At 45.3% G+C, this 20924-nt stretch overlaps 1 protein-coding gene across 5 annotated transcripts in view; it reads right to left on the bottom strand.

Annotated features, from left to right (window-relative positions):
• Nucleotides 1–20924, bottom strand: part of LOC130281948 (pancreatic lipase-related protein 2-like) — a 100905-nt gene that overhangs the window by 27336 nt on the left and 52645 nt on the right. For all 5 annotated transcript variants that reach the window (XM_056529742.1, XM_056529741.1, XM_056529738.1 and 2 more), the window contains exons 7-8: nt 11345–11479; nt 10285–10393 (exon numbers count right to left, since the gene is read on the bottom strand). In XM_056529742.1, the coding sequence (XP_056385717.1) occupies nt 10285–10393; nt 11345–11479 (244 nt within the window). The remainder of the gene's footprint in view (nt 1–10284; nt 10394–11344; nt 11480–20924) is intronic.

The raw sequence follows: 20924 nt of genomic DNA, 5'->3' as shown, positions 1-20924 counted from the left end.
CAGGGCAGTCTCAGCAGAAGAGGCTCGGGCAGGTTCCTCAAAGACACTTCGGATTTCCGAGAAGAAGGAGTGTACAGAGGCAGTGACGGGGTCATTGCGGTCCCAGAGCGGTGTGGCCCATGACAGGGCTTTTCCGGACAGAAGGCTGACTACGAAAGCCACCTTAGACCTTTCAGTGGGAAACAGGTCCGACATCATCTCCAGATGCAGGGAACATTGGGAAAGAAAGCCACGGCAAAACTTAGAGTCCCCATCAAATTTATCCGGCAAGGATAAGCGTATCCCAGGAGCGGCCACTCGCTGCGGAGGAGGTGCAGGAGCTGGCGGAGGAGATGACTGCTGAAGCTGTGGTAGTAACTGTTGTAGCATAACGGTCAGTTGAGACAGCTGTTGGCCTTGTTGCGCTATCTGTTGTGACTGCTGGGCGACCACCGTGGTGAGGTCAGCGACAACTGGCAGAGGAACTTCAGCGGGATCCATGGCCGGATCTACTGTCACGATGCCGGCTGGCAGGTAGTGGATCCTCTGTGCCAGAGAGGGATTGGCGTGGACCGTGCTAGTGGATCGGTTCTAAGCCACTACTGGTTTTCACCAGAGCCCGCCGCAAGGCGGGATGGTCTTGCTGCGGCGGTAGTGACCAGGTCGTATCCACTAGCAACGGCTCACCTCTCTGGCTGCTGAAGATAGGCGCGGTACAAGGGAGTAGGCAGAAGCAAGGTCGGACGTAGTAGAAGGTCGGGGCAGGCAGCAAGGATCGTAGTCAGGGGCAACGGCAGAAGGTCTGGAACACAGGCTAGGAACACACAAGGAACGCTTTCACTGGCACAATGGCAACAAGATCCGGCAAGGGAGTGCAGGGGAAGTGAGGTGATATAGGGAAGTGCACAGGTGAACACACTAATTGGAACCACTGCGCCAATCAGCGGCGCAGTGGCCCTTTAAATCGCAGAGACCCGGCGCGCGCGCGCCCTAGGGAGCGGGGCCGCGCGCGCCGGGACAGAACAGACGGAGAGCGAGTCAGGTAGGGGAGCCGGGGTGCGCATCGCGAGCGGGCGCTACCCGCATCGCGAATCGCATCCCGGCTGGCAGCGGAATCGCAGCGCCCCGGGTCAGAGGACGTGACCGGAGCGCTGCAGCGGGGGGAGTGAAGCGAGCGCTCCGGGGAGGAGCGGGGACCCGGAGCGCTCGGCGTAACAGTAGTTATATTCTTGTATATAGGAGCAATATTATAGTAGTTATATTCTTGTATATAGGAGCAGTTTTATAGTAGTTACATTCTTGTATATAGGAGCAGTATTATAGTAGTTATATTCTTGTATATAGGAGCAGTATTATAGTAGTTATATTCTTGTATATAGGAGCAGTATTATAGTAGTTATATTATTGTATTTAGGAACAGTATTATAGTAATTATATTCTTTTACATATGAGGCAATTTTTATTAGTAAAAACAAAACAGAAAAATTACAGTACTTTCGACCAAAATTACCAAAACAATAAACAAGTGCTATAAATCATACTCTTCTTTACATAAGAAACTTAATAATGTTAACTTAGAGATACACTATTGCCTATAAAGGTGAAGAAAAATAAATAAATAACACAAAAGCATCATAAAGGTAAACATTAATCTATATACACATTCCTCCATAATTTAAGGTCCTGCCTATCCCTCCTGACCTCCAAACACGTTATCCACCTCAGTTCCGTCAGGATCAGGTCTACTGCTCTCCTATCATGAAATGGTTCACTATACATGGAGACGCGGGTCCTGGTGTGCCAATGATAATACTTAATGATGGCAATGATGAAATATAAGGTCTCCCGGTCAATGTCACTTACATTAGATGTTACACCGTAGATGATTTCTGGGTATTTTAGAGATGTTAGTCTTGGGATCTTCAGCTTCCTGGATATCGTCTGCCATATTTGTCGCCCTCCCCAGCACTCTGATATAAAATGTGCCATTGTCTTCTCCTCCTGACACCCCAGGGGACACTGGCGATCAGACACACTTAAGTATTTTTAATTCTCCTTCACAAACAGTTTCCCGTGTAGTGACAGCCATGTCATGGAACTTTTTTGGTAGCCTAACACTATTCATGAGTCTCAGACTGTCCTGTAGGATGGCGGTCATAAAGGTCCTTCAGAGCTGGCTGTAAACAAAAGAATGTCCTGCGCACCCTGACATACAGGTCCTTACGGGTCTTACTCTCTATATAAGACTTCTCAATGCGCCATCTCTTCAGACATCTGAGCCCGTATTCCAGGTACGGGGGGAGGTAGTCACGCGTCCATCTCCCCCTCTTGAGACTGCCGCCTCGCACCCAAGACTCTGCAAAAGGCAATATCCAGTCCCTGATACTATTCTCCCACAGGGAGCTGTTATTTGAGTCCAGGCATCAAAAATTTACTTTTAGAAACATGGAGACAAAGAACACCCTTGGATTCAACATATCCAACCCACCCTCTCTCCTCTGCAGGTAAGTGGTCCCTCTATTTATTGGGTTCAACCTGTTCCCCCAAAAGAGTTGGAAGAACAGGCTAAAGAGCAGAGCAGAGAAAGATTCTGGCAAAGGAAAAACAACAGAGACATACAAGAAGACGGGGACCAGGTAAGTCTTCAACATTTTAACCCTTTCTCTATAGGTCAGCCTCCAGTTCTTCCATCGCTGAACCTTTGCATTTCCGTTTTCTCTTCCCAATTTAGTCTGGCGTTATCGTCCTTCCCGAATTTGACCCCTAAGATTTTAATATAGGAGGAGGCTCTCACAAATTGGGGCAGATCAAAGTCTGGATCAGTATCTGATACCCAGAGAGCTTGACTCTTCTCAAGGTTGACCAGAGACCCTGAGGCCTCCGAGTAACTTCTGATGGCCGCAGACAACATCTCCACCTCACGAGGCTCAGATATCACTACAGTCACATCATCCGCATAGGCAACAACACTCAGGGGCAGGCAGTGGGGGACCAGCACCCCCTGAAAACCACACTCCTGCAGTGACCTCAGAAACGGGTCTAAGGCAAATACATACAGCAGCGGACTTAGTGGGCAACCTTGTCTCACCCCCGCCTCAACCCTGAAGGTGTCACCCTGCCAACCATTGATCAGAGGAAAGCTCTCGGCCTCACAATACAAAGTCTTCAGCCAATCGATGAATTGTCCCGGAATACCGTACTTTGACAAAGTGGCCCATAGATACTCATGATCTACTCTGTCAAAGGCTTTAGCCTTGGCAAGACTGACAACATATCTCCGACACCTCAGGACTTTACATCTCTCAAACATCTCCCTTATGGAGATCACTGCCCCAGAGATGTTCTGCCCTTTTACTGTGCCATACTGACAGCCTGCCAACAGTGCCGGGGACAGACAAACTAACCTAGAAAACAGGATTTTTGCCAGAATCTTCCTGTCGACATTCAAGAGGGCAATTGGCCTCCAGTTCTTGATGTCACTCGGCTCTTTACCTTTAGACAGCAGAATCAGCGAGGACACTCTTATGGATGGAGGCATCAGGTGACTTTCTAGACAATTTGTATAAACATCCACGAGGATTGGGGACAAGAAGTCTCTAAATGTCTTTTAGAATTCTGCTGTTATCCCATCTGGACCTGGTTCCTTCTTCAGATGTAACTTATCAATGGCCTCTTTAAAGGGGTATTCCAGGAAAAAACTTTTTTTTATATATCAACTGGCTCAAGAAAGTTAAGCAGATTTGTAAATTACTTCTATTAAAAAATCTTAATCCTTTCAGTGCTTATGAGCTTCGGAAGGTTGTTCTTTTCTGTCTAAGTGCTCTCTGATGACACGTGTCTCGGGAAACACCCAGTTTAGAAGCAAATCCCCATAGCAAACCTCTTCTAAACTGGGCATTTCCCAAGACAGGTGTCATCAGAGAGCACTTAGACAGAAAAGAAGCTCATAAGTACTGAAAGGATTAAGATTTTTTAATAGAAGTAATTTACAAATCTGTTTAACTTTCAGCTACACTGACACCCCCCTATGTGCCCGACCGGCCTCCCATCCGTCAGCACACCCCCCCTGTGCTGTGTGTGCGGTGCGCCCGTCCATTAGCAACCCCCCCCCTTTCAGTGCGCCCGTCCGTCATCACGCGCCCCCCCCCCTCTCACCTTCACCAGTACTGTGCCCGGCCTCCGCTCCCACGTCTGCGCCGGCCTGACGTCATACCGCATGGCCGCGCAGGGGACGTCAGTTACGTCACTCGCATTGCGCCCGGTGAGAAGGATCGCTGCGCTGGATGGGTGAGTGTGTGTGTCTGTCTCTATCTATGTTTGTGTGTGTGTGACTCTGTGTGTGTGTGTGACTCTGTGTATTTGTGTGACTCTGTGTGTGACTGTGTGTTTGTGTGACTGTGTGTGTGACTGTGTATTTGTGTGACTCTGTGTGTGACTGTGTGTTTGTGTGACTGTGTGTGTGACTGTGTGTTAGTGTGACTGTGTGTGTGTGTGTGTGTGTGTGTGACTCTGTGTGTGACTCTGTGTGTGTGTGACTGTGTGACTCTGTGTGTCTGTGAGTGTGTGTCTCTCTGACTGTGTGTTTGTGTGTGTGTTGTGTTGTATGTGTTTTTTTTTTTGTGTGTGCATGTGTGCATGTGCGTGTGTGTGTGTGGGGAGACTTTGACGCATTGTGGGGAACCTGCAAGGGAACCTGTGGCCTAATGTGGGGAGTCTATGCTACCTAATGTGGGGAGTCTATGCTACCTAATGTGGGGAATCTATGCTACCTAATGTGCGGAGTATATGCTACCTAATGTGCGGAGTCTATGCTACCTAATGTGGGGGGTCTATGCTAGCTAATGTGGGGAATCTGTGCTACCGAATGTGGGGAAACTGCTACCTAATGTGGGGTAACTGGTACCTACCTAATGTGGGGAAACTGGTACCAAATGTGGGGAATCTATGCTGCCTAATGTGGGGAAAAGATGCTACCTAATGTGGGGAAACTGCTACCTACCTAATGTGGGGGAACTGCTGCCTACCTAATGCTCCCCCCCCTGGCAGTAGCACCCTCATCATCCGCCAGCAACTACCCCCCCCCCCCCCCCCAGCGGCACCTCCATCAGCAGATCCTGATGGTGGATGATGGCGGTGCTCCTGGCCAGGAGGATGATCCTGCCGATGGATGATGGGGGTGATACTGCCAGGGGGGATGGCCAGTAGCACCCTCATCATCCTTCAGCAACACCCCCCCCCCCAGTAGTAGCACCCCGATCATCCACTAGCAACACCACCAATACCCCCCTCCCGTGGTAATAGCATCAGCTAACGGATGTTGAGGGGTGTTACTGCGGTTGTGGTATTATATTCAGAGGGTGCACTGTATGGCAACGTTATATTCAAAGGGCGCAGTTTGTGGTAGTGTTATATTCAGAGGGCACAGTGGGTGGTAGTATTATATTCAGAGGGCGCAGTTTGTGGTAGTATTATTAAAGATGAGCGAACTTACAGTAAATTCGATTCGTCACGAACTTGTCGGCTCAGCAGTTGATGACTTATCCTGCGTAAATTAGTTCAGCCTTCAGGTGCTCCGATGGGCTGGAAAAGGTGGATACATTCCTAGGAAAGAGTCTCCTAGGACAATATCCACCTTTTCCAGCCCACGGGAGCACCTGAAAGCTGAACTAATTTATGCAGGAAAAACTATCAACTGCCGAGCCGAGAAGTTTGTGACGAGTTGAATTTACTGTAGTTTGTTAATCTCTAAGTATTATATTCAGAGGGCGCAGTGGGTGGTAGTAATATATTCAGAGTGTACAGTATGTGTTGGTATTATATTCAGAGGGTACAGTATGTGATAGTATTCAGGGGTACAGTATGTGATAGTATTATATTCAGGGGTACAGTATGTGGCAGATTTATATTCAGAGGGTACAGTATATGGTAGTATTATATTCAGAGGGTACAGTATGTGATAGTATTATATTCAGGGGTACAGTATGTGGTAGATTTATATTCAGAGGGTACAGTATATGGTAGTATTATATTCAGAGGGTACAGTATGTGATAGTATTATATTCAGGGGTACAGTGTGTGGTAGTATTATATTCAGTGGGTATGGTGTATGGAAGGTTTATAATCAAAGAGTATAGTGTATAGTAGTATTATATTTAGAGGATACAGTGTCTGGCAGGTTTATAATAATAATTGTTTTCATATAGAGGATGAGAATGCGCTGACATAGTGAGGAGACGTCTGGGCGTCACATTCTACAGACGGAAGTTTTAGCTGGACCAGGCGGTATGTACCATCTGAATTAGAAAAGGGAAGACTATAGAGAAGACGTCACCTGTAGTCACTGATATCATTGTACATTCTCCTCTCTATGTCCTATCAGAGCTGTAGTCGCTTGTCAGTTCTACAGTTATGGTCAGTGAAACTACAACTCCCAGCATAACCTCACCACTGCATAAAGGGGTACTCTACTGGAAAACATTTTTTTTAATCAACTGGTGCTACAAAGTTAAACAGATTTGTAAATTACTTCTATTTAAAAATCTTAATCCTTCCAGTACTTATTAGCTGCTGTATAAGCGATTCACAGGAAGTTATTTTCTTTTTTAATTTATTTTCTGTCTGACCACAGTGCTCTGTGCTGACACCTCTGTCCATGTCAAGAACTGTCCATAGTAGGAGCAAATCCCCATAGCAAACCTATCCTGCTCTGGACAGTTCCTGACATGGACAGAGGTGTCAGCAAATAGCACTGTGGTCAGATTGGAAAGAACTACGCAACTTCCTGTGGAGCATACACCAGCTTATAAGTACTGTAAGTATTAAGATTTTAAATAGAAGTAATTTAAAAATCTGTTTAACTTTCTGGCACCAGTTGATATAAAAGTAAATGTTTTCCAGTGGAGTACCCCTTTAAGTAATTCTGGGAGCTGTATATTTAAATGGTGAAAACTTCTTTAACACTTTCCCATTCTGTGGCAACTGGTATATCTGATTATTATACTGGAATTTCTCACAATGCGCTACAACAGTGGTGTCTGTCACAACAGGCTAAAAACTTACTGGGGGGAGGTATGGGGGTGACACCATTTTCTACCGCACCGGGTGACACCAACCCTAGCAACGCCACTGGGCGAGACCGGTCTACTTGCATAGCCTCCACGGCGGAAGGCACAGGAACAGATTGCAGCGGACCAGAGGAGAGGAGCCGGGGAGAGAAACCGCCTAGTGCGAACAAAGTCCATATCCTGGTGGAGCTCCTGGCGTCTTTCGGAAAAACGCATGTCTATGCGAGTGGCCAAATGAATAAGTTCATGCAGGTTGGCAGGGATTTCTCGTGCGGCCAGCACATCTTTGATGTTACTGGATAGGCCTTTTTTGAAGGTCGTGCAGAGGGCCTCGTTATTCCAAGATAATTCGGAGGCGAGAGTACGGAATTGGATGGCGTACTCGCCTACTGAAGAATTACCCTGGACCAGGTTCAGCAGGGCAGTCTCGGCAGAAGAGGCTCGGGCTGGTTCCTCGAAGACACTTCGAATCTCCGCGAAGAAAGAGTGTACGGGGGCAGTGACAGAATCATTGCGGTCCCAGAGCGGTGTGGCCCATGACAGGGCCTTCCCAGACAGGAGACTAACCACGAAAGCCACCTTTGACCTTTCAGTTGGAAATTGGTCGGACATCATCTCCAAATGCAGGGAACATTGCGAGAGAAAACCACGGCAAAGTCTAGAGTCCCCATCAAACTTGTCCGGCAAAGATAAACGGAGGCTGGATGCGGCCACTCGCTGCGGAGGACGTGCAGGAGCTGGCGGAGGAGATAGTTGCTGAAGCTGTGGTAGAAGCTGCTGTAGCATAACAGTCAGTTGAGACAGCTGATGGCCTTGTTGCGCTATCTGTTGCGACTGCTGGGTGACCACCGTGGTAAGGTCAGCGACAACTGGCAGCGGGACCTCAGCGGGATCCATGGCCGGATCTACTGTCAGGATTCGGCAGGCTGGAGGTGGATCCTCTGTGTCAAAGAGGGATTGGCGTGGACCGTGCCGGCGGACCGGTTCTAAGTTGCTACTGGTTTTCACCAGAGCCCGCCACAAAGCGGGATGGTCTTGCAGCGGCGGTAGCAACCAGGTCGTATCCACCGGCAACGGCTCAACCTCTCTGACTGCTGAGATAGGCGCGGTACAAGGGATTAGTCAAGAGCAAGGTCGGACGTAGCAGAAGGTCAGGGCAAGCAGCAAGGATCGTAGTCAGGGGAAACGGCAAGAGGTCTGGAACACTGGCTTGGGATACACAAGGAACGCTTTCACTGGCACAATGGCAACAAGATCCGGCAAGGAAGTGAAGGGGAAGTGAGGTAATATAGGGAAGTGCACAGGTGAACACACTAATTAAAACCATGCGCCAATCAGTGGCGCACTGGCCCTTTAAATCGCAGAGAGCCGGCTCGCGCGCGTCCTAGGGAGCGGGGCCGCGCCCCGGGACAGCACAGACGGGGAACGAGTCTGGTAAGCGGGTCGGGATGCGCACCGCGAGGGGGTGCGTCCAGCATCATATCCCGGCTAGGGACATTATCGCGGCGCTCCCAGTCAGCGGGTCTTGAATTGATGTAGAGTATTGAATTGGGGACATTCTTCTTTGCTGGCTGGTCATTCTGGAGTCCGAAAGTCCATTCAACTTATCTCTCAGCATTACTGGTGGCCACACCTTGAACGCGATCTTACAGATTTTGTCTGTTACTGTGTTACCTGTGTATGTGACAAAACTCCACTACAGAAACCAGCGGGTCTCTTAAAATTTTTGCCTATCCCGGAGACTCCTTGGTCTCACATAGCAATGGACTTTATTACCGATCTTCCATCTTCCTGCAATAATACGGTCATCTGGGTGGTGGTCGATTCGCGCCCCCACCTCCTAGGGCACGCAAGCACCAGAGCTCTGAGATTTAAAGGGCCAATGCACCTTAATTAGTGGTTACACCTGTCCCTTCTTTATAAATCTGGTGCCTCTGGGCACCTCCCTCTACCTCTTGATGGATCTTTGCGTGCCCAAGAGAAAGCATTACTGTGTATAGCCCAACCTGTGTTCTGACCTTCCGCTCCGTGACCTGACCTTGCTTCTGTGCCGCCTTCCTTTTGACCTCCTGCTACGTTTCCTGACCTTGCATCTGTACCATCTGCCATGACCTTCTGCTAGTCCATACTACGAGTTGCCTCATCCTTCCTGTGCTATGTTTCATCTCAGCAGCCTGTGTGGAAGAATCGTGCAAGGGGTAGCGACCTGGGTGCCGCCTGCTGAAGCAAGTCCATCCCACTTTGCGGCAGGCTCTGGTAAAAACCAGCGGCACCTTAGACTCTGCTCCCTGGTACGGCCCATGTAATCTTCCACACAGGTACAGCAGATCCACTACTTCTGTGAGTGTAACGCTTGAATATAGGAGCAGTATTATAGTAGTTATGTGCAATGTGAGAAACAGGCTATCTGGCACTACATACAAAGGATATAGGAAGTAAGTTTGTATTGCAGCCTAGAATCTGTCAGCGGGGGTGATGCAGTACAGGTGGTGCTCTATCCTGGATAGCACAAATCACTTCTATGCAATGTTTCTAAGAAGAAAATAAGGATGGCACTCACCAGGCTTCTGCTATTAGATGTAGCTTTATTCGTGATGCTGTACAGGGTGCATAGTGCAGCTGGGTCCACAGCGGACCCAGCTGCACTATGCACCTTGTACAGCATCACGAATAAAGCTACGTCTAATAGCAGAAGCCTGGTGAGTGCCATCCTTATTTTCTTCTTGGAAACATTATAGTAGTTAAATTCTTGTATATAGGAGCAGTATTATAGTAGTTATATTCGTGTATATAGGAGCAGTATTATAGTAGTGTTATTCTTGTATAAAGGAGCGGTATTATAGTAGTTATATTCTTGTATATAGGGGCAGTATTATAGTAGTTATATTCTTGCATATAGGAGGCAGTATTATAGTAGTTATATTCTTGCATATAGGAGGTAGTATTATAGTAGTTATATTCTTGTATATAGGAGGCAGTATTATAGTAGTAATATTCTTGTATATAGGAGGCAGTATTATAGTAGTTATATTCTTGTATATAGGAGGCAGTATTATAGTAGTTATATTCTTGTATATGGGGCAGTATTATAGTAGTTATATTCTTGTACATATGGAGCAGTATTATAGTGATTATATTCTTGTATATAGGGGCAGTATTATAGTAGTTATATTCTTGTATAAAGGAGCAGCATTATAGTAGTTATATTCTTGTACATAGGGAGCAATATTATAGAACTTACAAGTTATTTTCCCAATCCCCGGTCGCCTTTTTCCAGCTTCACCAACCACTTGGCCCCCGAGACTGTGACCGATCATGTGTATTCCAGACAGAGAAGAGTTAAAATGTTTCTAAAGGCAACAGGATGTGATATTGATTAGTTTAGGAGGTTTATTTACACATGTAAGACCGTTCATGGTAGGTCTGATAGACACGCTGCCAGTGGCCGATTAACTCTACCAAGGGCCTCCCAGAATATGGACCCCCAGGAGCCGTGGGCCATGGTAATACCATAATCCACCACTGCCCTACTAATGTCTCTACAGTATCTAACAGTTATGTGTACACACACTCAGCTCTGCTGCATACACATGAACACACACTCAACTCTGCTGCATACACATGATCACACACTCAGCTCTGCTGCAATTACACAATAACAACTCAGCTCTGCTGTATATACAGAATCTCACACTCAGCTCTGCTACATATACACAATCACACACTCAGCTTTGCTGCATTTACACAATCACACTTTCAGCTCTGCTGCATACACATGATTGCACATATACATAGACCAAACAGCCATATCTCCTTCTTCCTCCCTGCACATACAGTGGTATACTTAGCTGTATGGTCACCATGGTCACAATCTACACAGGTGCAATCTCCTGCACTCATCATGAACCGAGTTAGCATTTTACACAGTTCTACAGATCTACAGTCTGTACAGATTGGAGTCTAATCTAAATATGTATTACATATTACTGGACCTATTCGTATAACATTTTAAGTGTCCCCCTTGATGGCATATATTTGCACAATAAAATCAGGACTTGTGAAAATTTGTCCGTGTAAAGAGAAAATACGCAGTTGATAAATCAATGTCCACAACATAATCAGCTCTACCGTACACCGTGATTTAGAATTCCACTTGCAAAGTTCAATAAAAAATTACGTAAAAAAAACCACGCAAAAATTGAATTGCATAAAAAAGATTGTGCAATATAGACAGTGAGAACGGTGTATATATAATGATAAATGCCCCCCCCCCCCATTGTCTTGTGCCCGACTCTACTCACCACAATAGTGTTGATAAAATTGGCAATTTCTGCCCCGACAACCTGGACGTTGTTTATAGCCTGGAAATAGATGGCGCTGGATCCTCCGCTCCAGTCCACGATGAAGCAGTTGACATTCTCCCTTCTTACAATTGCCTGCAATAAAGTTTTAACAGACTTACATGCTGTATAGTTATGTGTGAGTCCTGGAGGGACATCATTATGGGCAGAGGACGCTGCAGCTGGTGCCAAGCAGGGACCCAGAACAACAGACATCAGACTTATCTTCCTGAAGTGCTGCTCAAAGCTTTCTGTGCCTCTGCAATCTATCTTATATGGAGGATAGCCTTATGTCTATTCCTATTTTAGATGAAATGTAGCCTTTAATGCGTTTTTTCCCCTTCAGATAGGGGATAAGATGTCTTAGGGCCGGAGTACCCCTTTAAATGCACTGCTATTGTTTAGTTTTTATATATACATATTTTTTATTAGTAAGTCTGTTGTGTTGCACATTTGAGACTGTGTCTGTTGATTTAACCCCTTAAGGACATAGGGCATACAGGTACGCCCTGACGTCCTGGTACTTAAGGACACATGGGAATTTTGTATCAGCAGGCACTCCGTGCAAACCCTTGGGGGGTCCTGACACCCCCCCCCCCCCCATGTCGGCGATTCAATTCAGACTGGTGATTTGCAGTGATTCTGGGTCAATCGGGTCTCTGGTGACCCGTAAAAAAAGGGTGAATAGGGCTGTCCGAGCCCCATTCATCCTTACCCAGCAGAAGTGAGGTGGCACGGGTGACACCTCTCTATTACGTGATTGATCGGTCAGAACAAAAGACCAATCACGACCTTGCTGGGCGGTGATCGGGGTGGCGGCAATCGGGGCTGGCGGGGGTCTGTTAGCTCTCCCTGGTCTGGCGGGGGTCCCCTCTGGTCCGGCGGCAGCAACAAGAGCAGCAGGAGCGGTGGCAGCAGCGGCAGCGGTCCCGGCATTGCAGGCAGCAGGATACAGCAGGAGGTGAGGCCTGTTCACCCCCTGCTGTTGCTTAGCAACAACTCTCAGCATGCACAGCCAAAGGGCATGCTGGGAGTTGTAGTTTTACAACAGCTGGAGTTCCAACTACAACTCCCAATATGCCCTTTGGTAGTCTATGCATGCTGGGGGTTGTAGTTATGCAACAGCTGGAGGCACATTTTTTCTATGAAAAAGTGTGCATCCAGCTGTTGCATAACTACAGCTCCCAACATGCACAGACTACGAAAGGGCATGTTGGGAGTTGTAGTAGTGTGCCCCCAGCTGTTGCAAAACTACAAGTCTCAGCATGCCCTTCGACTGTCAATGCATGCTGATTGTTGCAGCTTTGCAAGAGCCGGAAACACATTGGTTGTGAAACAGAGTTTGTTACTTAACTCAGTGTTTTGCCACCAGTGTGCCTCCAGCTGTTTCAAAAATACAACTCGCAGCATGCACTGAGAGACTACATGCTGGGAGTTCTAGTTTTGCAACTGCTGGAGGCACACTGGTTGCAAAACACTGAGTTAAGTAACAAGCTCTCAGTGTTTCGCAACCAATGTGTCTCCAGCTGTTGCATAACTAAAACTCCCAGCATGTATGGTTTGTCAGTGCATGCTGGGAGTTGTAGTTTTGCAACAGCTGGAGTTTGCCCCCCCCCCCCCCCCCCATGTGAATGTACAGGGTACATTCACATGGGCGGGTTAACAGCGAGTTTTCTGTTGCAAGTATGAGATGTGGCAAATTCCCTGCTGCAGCTCAAACTCCCAGTGAGAAACTCACTGTAAACACTATGTCCTCTATATATAAAACTATATCCTCTATATATATAACACTATGTCCTCTATATATAACACTATATCCTCCATATATAACACTATATCCTCTATATATAACACTATATCCTCTATATATAACACTATGTCCTCTATATATAACACTATATCCTCTATATATATAACACTATATCCTCTATATATAACACTATATCCTCTATATATAACACTATGTCCTCTATATATAACACTATGTCCTCTATATATATAACACTATGTCCTCTATATATATAACACTATGTCCTCTATATATAACACTATGTCCTCTATATATAACACTATATCCTCTATATATAACACTATGTCCTCTATATATAAGACTATGTCCTCTATATATAACACTATATCCTCTATATATAACACTATGTCCTCTATATATAACACTATGTCCTCTATATATAACACTTTCCTCATTGTCCCTACAGCAGCACAGAAGGGATTACCTTAGTTTCCCGAGCTCATCTCAGGACCGTCACCTAAAATAATACTAATAATTAATTAGTTAATTGCTGGGTTGGGCCAGTGGCCCTATAAACGTACCCAACTACCAGATCACCTTGTGTTTTTTTTAGTCCTCCTCACCTCAGGATCGTTGTCGTTGGAGGATCGGCCTTGCAGGGTCTTGGCTGCTTCAAATTCTGCCATTGCGGGGTCTCCGGCTAGTATATTGCCTTTGTGGCACAGCTGCCGGTGCGGGGTCTCTGGCTTTCACATTGCCATTGCGGGGTCTCTGGCTAACACTTCGGCCATTGCGGGGTCTCTGGCCTCTTCAGGTACCAGTCGGGGTCCTGGTAAGTACCAGTTCACCGGAGACCTGTTATTAAAAATTCTCATTATTATGCTGTTTCTGGACTCCGGTGGCTGGTCTCCAGTGGTTGCAAGCGCTGGGACCGGAGCGCTCATAGCCTGCGTCAGGACTGTGTACTTGCCGGCGCTAGGTTCCCAGCTGTGTTCCTTCGGGTCAGCACTCTGACTTCTGTGCAGTCAGTATGGATGTGCGCTGGCTATGTGCGCTGACTATGTATGTCAGCGATGTGTGCGCGCGTCCCTGCAGCACTGATTCTGTAAGCCGGGTCTTGTCCCGGCAGCTTCTCTGCGTTATGTGTGTGGTTTGCTGCCTGTGTGCAGCAGTATGTATGTACGCTGCCTGCGTGCAGCGTTCTGGTTAATACTTACAGCTCCGTGGACAGGGGGCTCAGGCACGCGGCCTCCAGCTGTTGTTTTCTACCTGGAGGTGGCGCGCGTCTGACGTCAGCTGCTGGACCGCTCGCTGCGGGGGGCTGGGAATCTGGCGTCTTCAGTCTCTCTGAGCTGGGCAGCCGGGTTCTTGGTCTGATAAGGTATTGTGGCCCCTTTCCTCCTGGTTTTTATGGTAGTAATATCCATACTGAATAAAGCCTAATTTTTTCAGATGTCGTCCGAGGCTAGTTCCAGGAAGAAAAAATCTAAGTCTAAGCATAGACTTTGCATCTCTTGTGAGCAACCGCTGTCGGATGACTACCCTTATAATGAGTGTGATCCTTGTGCAGAGAGGAATACGAGAGCTCCAGTTGCTGAGAGAGTGAAAAGATGTTTAAGTTGTCTGCGGACACTTACTGATGATGACCCCGCTGATTTATGCCAATCTTGTGCACCACCAGATACCGCCTCTAGTCTAGCAGAAGAAGCTAAAACTTTCTTCTCCTGGCTCCAAAAGAAGTTTTCGGATGATAAGCCATCCGCAAAAAAATTGAAGAAGGGAACAAAGAAGCGCAAGGCCGTTTCTTCATCTTCGGAATCATCTGATCCAGTGCAGCCAGTTAAAAGACGAAGGAGAGCAGTGATTCAGTCTGACTCCTCGGATTCAGTGTCTTCATCTTCCTCCTCCTCATCCTCATCGGATTCTTCTGATAAAAAGAAAAAGAAGCGCCACAGAAAGAAGTCTTCTTCCTCTTCCTCAGACTCTTCTTCGGAGTCATCTTCAGATTCTGAGGTCATCACTGAGGATTTTTATCTTTTCAAAAAAGATACAGCGGATGGATTAATAAAGAAGGTCAAACGCTGCGTGGAATCTGTGAGTCATGAGCGCACTAAACAGGATAAAGGTAGTTAATTCTACTTTCCAAAAAAGAAGTCCAGAAGTCTCCCTGGTCATCATGTCCTAAAGAGCATCATAGAGAGAGAATGGGGTAGACCAGACAAGCGTTTGGATCTTGGGTCCAGGTTCAAATTAATGTACCGCTTAGACCCATCAGTGTCTGCTTCTTGGGATCAACCCGCTACTGTGGATCAAGCTGTGGCGAAGCTGTCAAAAAAATCATTCTTTCCAGCAGATTAATCTACCTTGCTCCGAGATAGCATGGATAGGAAGGCAGACACCTTCCTCAAGATGTCACACTTAAATCTGGCTCTGCTGGCCAAAGCTGCTCTGTCATCCGTTCCTGTATCTAGGGCTTTGAGACTCTGGCTCGGGAAACTTTCTCAAGACATCAAATTGGGAGTTTCAAGAAAGAAGTTGACTCGTCATCATGCTTCCATGAAGTCAGCAGCCGTGATTTTTTGGTTCATGTCTTGAAGGTGGCAGCAAAGAATATGGCGGTAGGCAACTCCACACGTAGAGCCATCTGGCTGAAGCCCTGGACTGGAGATGTTTCTTCAAAGGGTAATTTTTGTTCCCTTCCATTTGAGCCTGGAAAGTTGATTGGGAAAAAGCTGTATAAGGTCCTCAAACAAAATAAGAAAGATAAAGAGCTTTCCCTTCCACAATCCTTTTGGAAATCCTTCAGAAGTGGGCGTAGCCAGAGGTTCAGAGGTGGTGGCCGTAGACGTCAATTTCAGGAAAGAGACAAAAAATTCCAGTCGAGATACCAGGATAAAGGGAAGAAGAAGCAATCCGGTCCCTCAAATCCTAAGGCCAAGTTCTGACGCCAGCTCCATAGATCCGGTGGGAGCAAGATTATTAAAGTTCTTTCCACAATGGCAAAAAGTGACATCGGATCCATGGGTCCTCCGCATAATCCAAAGAGGTTATTCACTGGAATTTTTTCATCAGCCAAGGGACAGATTCCTCATCAATCAAGATCAGGATTGCAGGGTTCTGTCTCTGCTGTCGGAATTTATCCTCAAGGGAGCTATGGAACCTGTACCTCCAGGGGAAGAATTTCAGGGAGTATACTCCCCCATTTTTCCCGTCCCCAAACCCGATCACAAATGGTGTCTCATTATAGATCTTCGGAATCTAAACAAACACATTGTAAAAACAAGATTCAAGATGGACAATATAAAATCTCTTTACAGTATTGTAAGGCCCGAAGAGGTAATGGTTTGCCTGGACTTGAATGATGCCTATCTTCATGTGCCTATCCAGGAGGCCGACAGAAGATATTTAAGAATTGCGGTCCAGGGAAAGAAGCAAGTTCTCCACTATCAGTTCAGGGCGCTGCCCTTTGGCCTATCCCCTGCACCCAGGATTTTTACAAAGTTGGTGATTGTCCTGGTGGCTGCACTCTGTCTACAGGAAATAAGGATCATCCCTTATTTAGATGACTGGCTAATCATAGCCAGCAGCCCAGGAGTCTTGAGAAGCCACTTACGGATTTGTCTACAGCTGTTGCAAGAAGTGGGGTTCTTGGTGAACTTCGAGAAGTCCAAACTGACTCCTTCCTCCCGTATGCAATTTCTAGGTCTGATTGTGGATCTTCAGGAAATTAAGATTTTTTTGCCCAGGGACAAGGTCCTGTCCATAGGAAACAAGATCCGGAAGTTGTGTCATACGCCAAGGATAGCTATCAGAGAAGCCATGAGTGTGCTGGGGATGCTAACGGCCACCATAGAGGCAGTGCCTTGGGCGAAGGCCCATTTCAGAGAATTCCAGCACAAGATCCTGACCGCCTGAAACAAGAATCTGTCATCTCTAAATCATTTAATTTCCATACCCCTGAGGATTCGGAAAAATCTCCTGTGGTGGACCATCCGCTCAAATCTAGAGCAGGGGAAGAATTTTCTCAGTGTTTGGCATGTGACCATTACCACCGATGTGTCTGCGTCAGGATGGGGTGCCCATCTGAAGGAGAATTGGGTCCAGGGTTCCTGATCATCAACAATGATGTCAAAGTCAACTTTCGAGAGCTGATGGCGATTCACCTGGCCCTGCAGTACTTCGAACCCTTGCTCTTCAAGAAATCTGTTCTGGTGCAAACCGACAACGCCACCGCGGCCTACTACTTAAATAAACATTACAAAACCTGTGTGCGCGAATCATGGCATGGGCAGAACCGATTCTTCTAGATCTCAGAGCCATTCACATCAGAGGGGTGTTGAATATTCAAGCGGATCTTCTAAGTCGCCAAACCTTGCTTGCCACGGAATGGTCTCTCAATGTGAAGTATTTCAAGCCGTTAATACGGAGATGGGGTTTGCCGGAGATAGACCTAATGGTAGCCAGGGAGAACCGGAAACTGGAGAAGTTTGGATCCCTGAATGTGCAAGATCATCCGGAAATCCTAGATGCCTTCTGAGTTCCGTGGAACAAGAAGTTTGTATATCTCTTCCCTCCACTACCTGTTCTTCCAAAAGTGCTGAGCAAAATCTTGAGAGAACAACCCACGGTCATTCTGATAACACCATTCTGGCCTCGGAGGCCTTGGTTTCCAATCATTCTTCAGCTGGCGAAGGGGAACTATAAGTTTCCAGAGGTACCAGATCTGTTGATCCAGAAGGGGTTCCTCCATCCTCAACTGGACAGATTGCATTTAACAGCCTGGTATCTGAAAAGGAAAAATTGATTAACATGGGGTTCTCCAATGAAGTGGTGAATACACTTTTGTCTTCAAGAAGACCATCTACTAACTTTGTCTATTCCAGGATGTGGAAGAAATTTGTGAGCTGGTTATCTCTCTCGGGTCTGCAGTTCTCAGTAAAGGCAGTAATTCAGTTTCTTCAAGAGGGCTATGACAAGGGGCTGAAGGCCAATACACTTAGAGTGCACATGACTGCTATCAACGCTATGTCAGAGGGAAGACTTGTTAACCATCCTCTAATTACGTGATTCTTCAGAGCCTTGAAGAAATTAAGACCGTGTGTACGTCCGCCTGTGGCCTCTTGGGACTTGACTCTTGTACTTAATGCTCTGACGTCTTCTCCGTTTGAGCCTATTGATGTGATTGAGCTGAAATGGTTATCCATGAAGCTCATCTTCCTGATCGCTATTACTTCAGCAAAGAGAGTTGGAGAGCTTCAAGCTCTATCTTCCAGAGAGCCATTTCTCAAGGTTCTGCCAGAAGGAGTGAAGCTGAGAACGGTTCCTTCATTTCTGCCGAAAGTTTCCTCTACCACAAATATCAACAACCCCAGTCAGTCAGAATTTTGACTGGAGTCCATTAGATTTATTCTTCTCAATAATGTTTTTGAATTCAATCATACCATCTATCGGCAGAACAGGGGCTGTGCCATGGAGACTCGATTCGCCACCAGTTACGCTAATTTGTTCATGGGGCGATTCGAGTCCCTAGTTATGGCACAGTCCCAGTATTTTAAGTCTGTTTTTTTCTTTCTTCGTTATATAGACGAACTCTTCTTGATCTGGGTAGGTACCAAACATGAAGCTGACCTCTTTGTACATGAGTTGAATACTAATACATGGGGCATAACATTTACTATGCATTATGCAGAAAACTCCATCCAATTTTTAGACCTTGATATCCATAAAACAGTCGATGGCACTATTTCCACGAAGACTTTTTTCAAATCTGTTGATATTAACAGTTTTTTACAGTTCGACAGTGCACATTATCCAAGTTGGCTAAGAGGGGTGCCATTCGGCCAGTATTTACGAATTCGCAGAAATTGTACTTCTGATTCAGATTTTATTTCTCAAGCTGAGGTTTTAAAACAACGCTTCATAAGGGCTATCCTAAATCGCTCTTAACCAAGGCATATATGAAGGTGAAGGATAAAAAACAATCTGATTTGGTTACATCTATTTCCAAAAAATCCAGTTCCAATCAGCCTCATAACCCCTTTAGATATAACTTTGTTACAAATTTCAATATTGAGGCATCTAATATCAGAAAAATACTAACTAAAAACTGGTCCATTATTCAAAATGATAAAATTCTAAACCAAATAATTCCCCCAGTTCCTAATGTCACCTACAGACGTTCCAAAAATCTTAGCAATTTATTAGCCCCCAGTAGATTTTCCGAACATCTTACACCACCGAATATCTGTTCCATTAAACCATATTGTTTCCCTTGTAAAAAAAAGTCGCTGCCGTTGCTGTGAATGGATCATCCAAACTGATACTTTTTCTTCCTTTTTCACACAACAAACATTTAAAATAAAAGATTCACTAAATTGCTACACCACTTTTGCTATCTATCTATTAACCTGTGGTTGCGACCGCCAATACGTTGGCCGCACCACACAAACGGTGCGCTCCAGAATGAACAAGCACAGATGGAACATAAAACTTGGTTTTTTGTTGCATAGTTTGTCCCGACACTTCACTCTTCATCATCAAAAAAATACCGAAACTTTGAAATTAATTATTCTAGAAACTATCCCCATTCATTTACCTAACAGAATACAAAGATTAAATAATCGTGAATCCTTCTGGATTCACAAACTACATACTTTGCACCCTCAAGGTTTTAATGAATGTATCGATACAGTTAAATAATCTGATAAATTAGGGTTTAAAAACTTTCCATTTCTTCCAATGGATTAATCTCCAAAATATTATATCTTGATCTATTTTTTTCGTTGTTCCTTCTGTGCTGTTCACCCTGGAGCGCCCCACTGTGTATTTATTATTCCTTATGTTTTATTATCCAAGTTCCGTTTTTTGTTCTTCCCTTCCTTTCTGCATATAGAAACTTCCGTATTTTTTATATATTTATTTAATGTTTGTAAATTTGGATCTCTTTACGAATATTCACACCCTGCGTTTTCGCCGGGTGCTGTATTCAATACCGCACTAGTTATTCTAGTTCATTTTCTTCACTTTCTCTAAGTAGTGTTCATACATCACCTTCTGGTCAGTTGCGATTTGGTTTACCGCACTGTTTATTATTTATTTTTTATTTAATAATGCAGCGATATACAAATCAATTTTTTTATTCTTTGAATTAACATACATAGCACCTTATAGGTCCATATCTCTTTATATTATATATATTTTTTGAAATAATATCCAACTTGCGTTGTTGAATGCCGCACCGGTGACTAAGTGGTGTGATTGCTTGAGTCTCTTGTGGTGGTATATTTACACCACATGCGATAATTATATTATATATATATATATATATATATATATATATATGTTTAAATGATTCCATTGTGCTTTTACATTATTGTTTCATTATTATTTTTGTGACTTTTGTCTGCCTATTTATATTTATTTATATCTATTTATATATTTTTCATACATTGTCACATTCATATGTGGATATGTAATTTTATGTAACAACTCTTTCAAAAAGTACTCTAATGGTTGATTCCTGGAGGTATATATATCTGTTACCAGCCTTCTCTTGTCATGACTGATGAAGCTGCGCATGCGCAGCGAAACGCGTTGCTTCTAATAAATCCATTTATTTTACTTGGCTGCCTGATGGTTCCTCTCTGCGCCAGACAAACTCCTGACTCCCTGGTCATTCGGTTTTGATTTTACAAATATCAACAAGGAAACTTTCCTTCCTGTATTTTATCCGGATCCCATGTTGGAAGAACAAGAGAGATTACATCGCTTGGATGTCAAGCGATCTCCAAT

Source organism: Hyla sarda, chromosome 7 (assembly GCF_029499605.1).
Source record: "Hyla sarda isolate aHylSar1 chromosome 7, aHylSar1.hap1, whole genome shotgun sequence".
Lineage (NCBI taxonomy): Eukaryota > Metazoa > Chordata > Amphibia > Anura > Hylidae > Hyla > Hyla sarda.
Note: the sequence above shows the minus strand (reverse complement) of the source record. Positions and strands in the feature narration are given on the sequence as shown.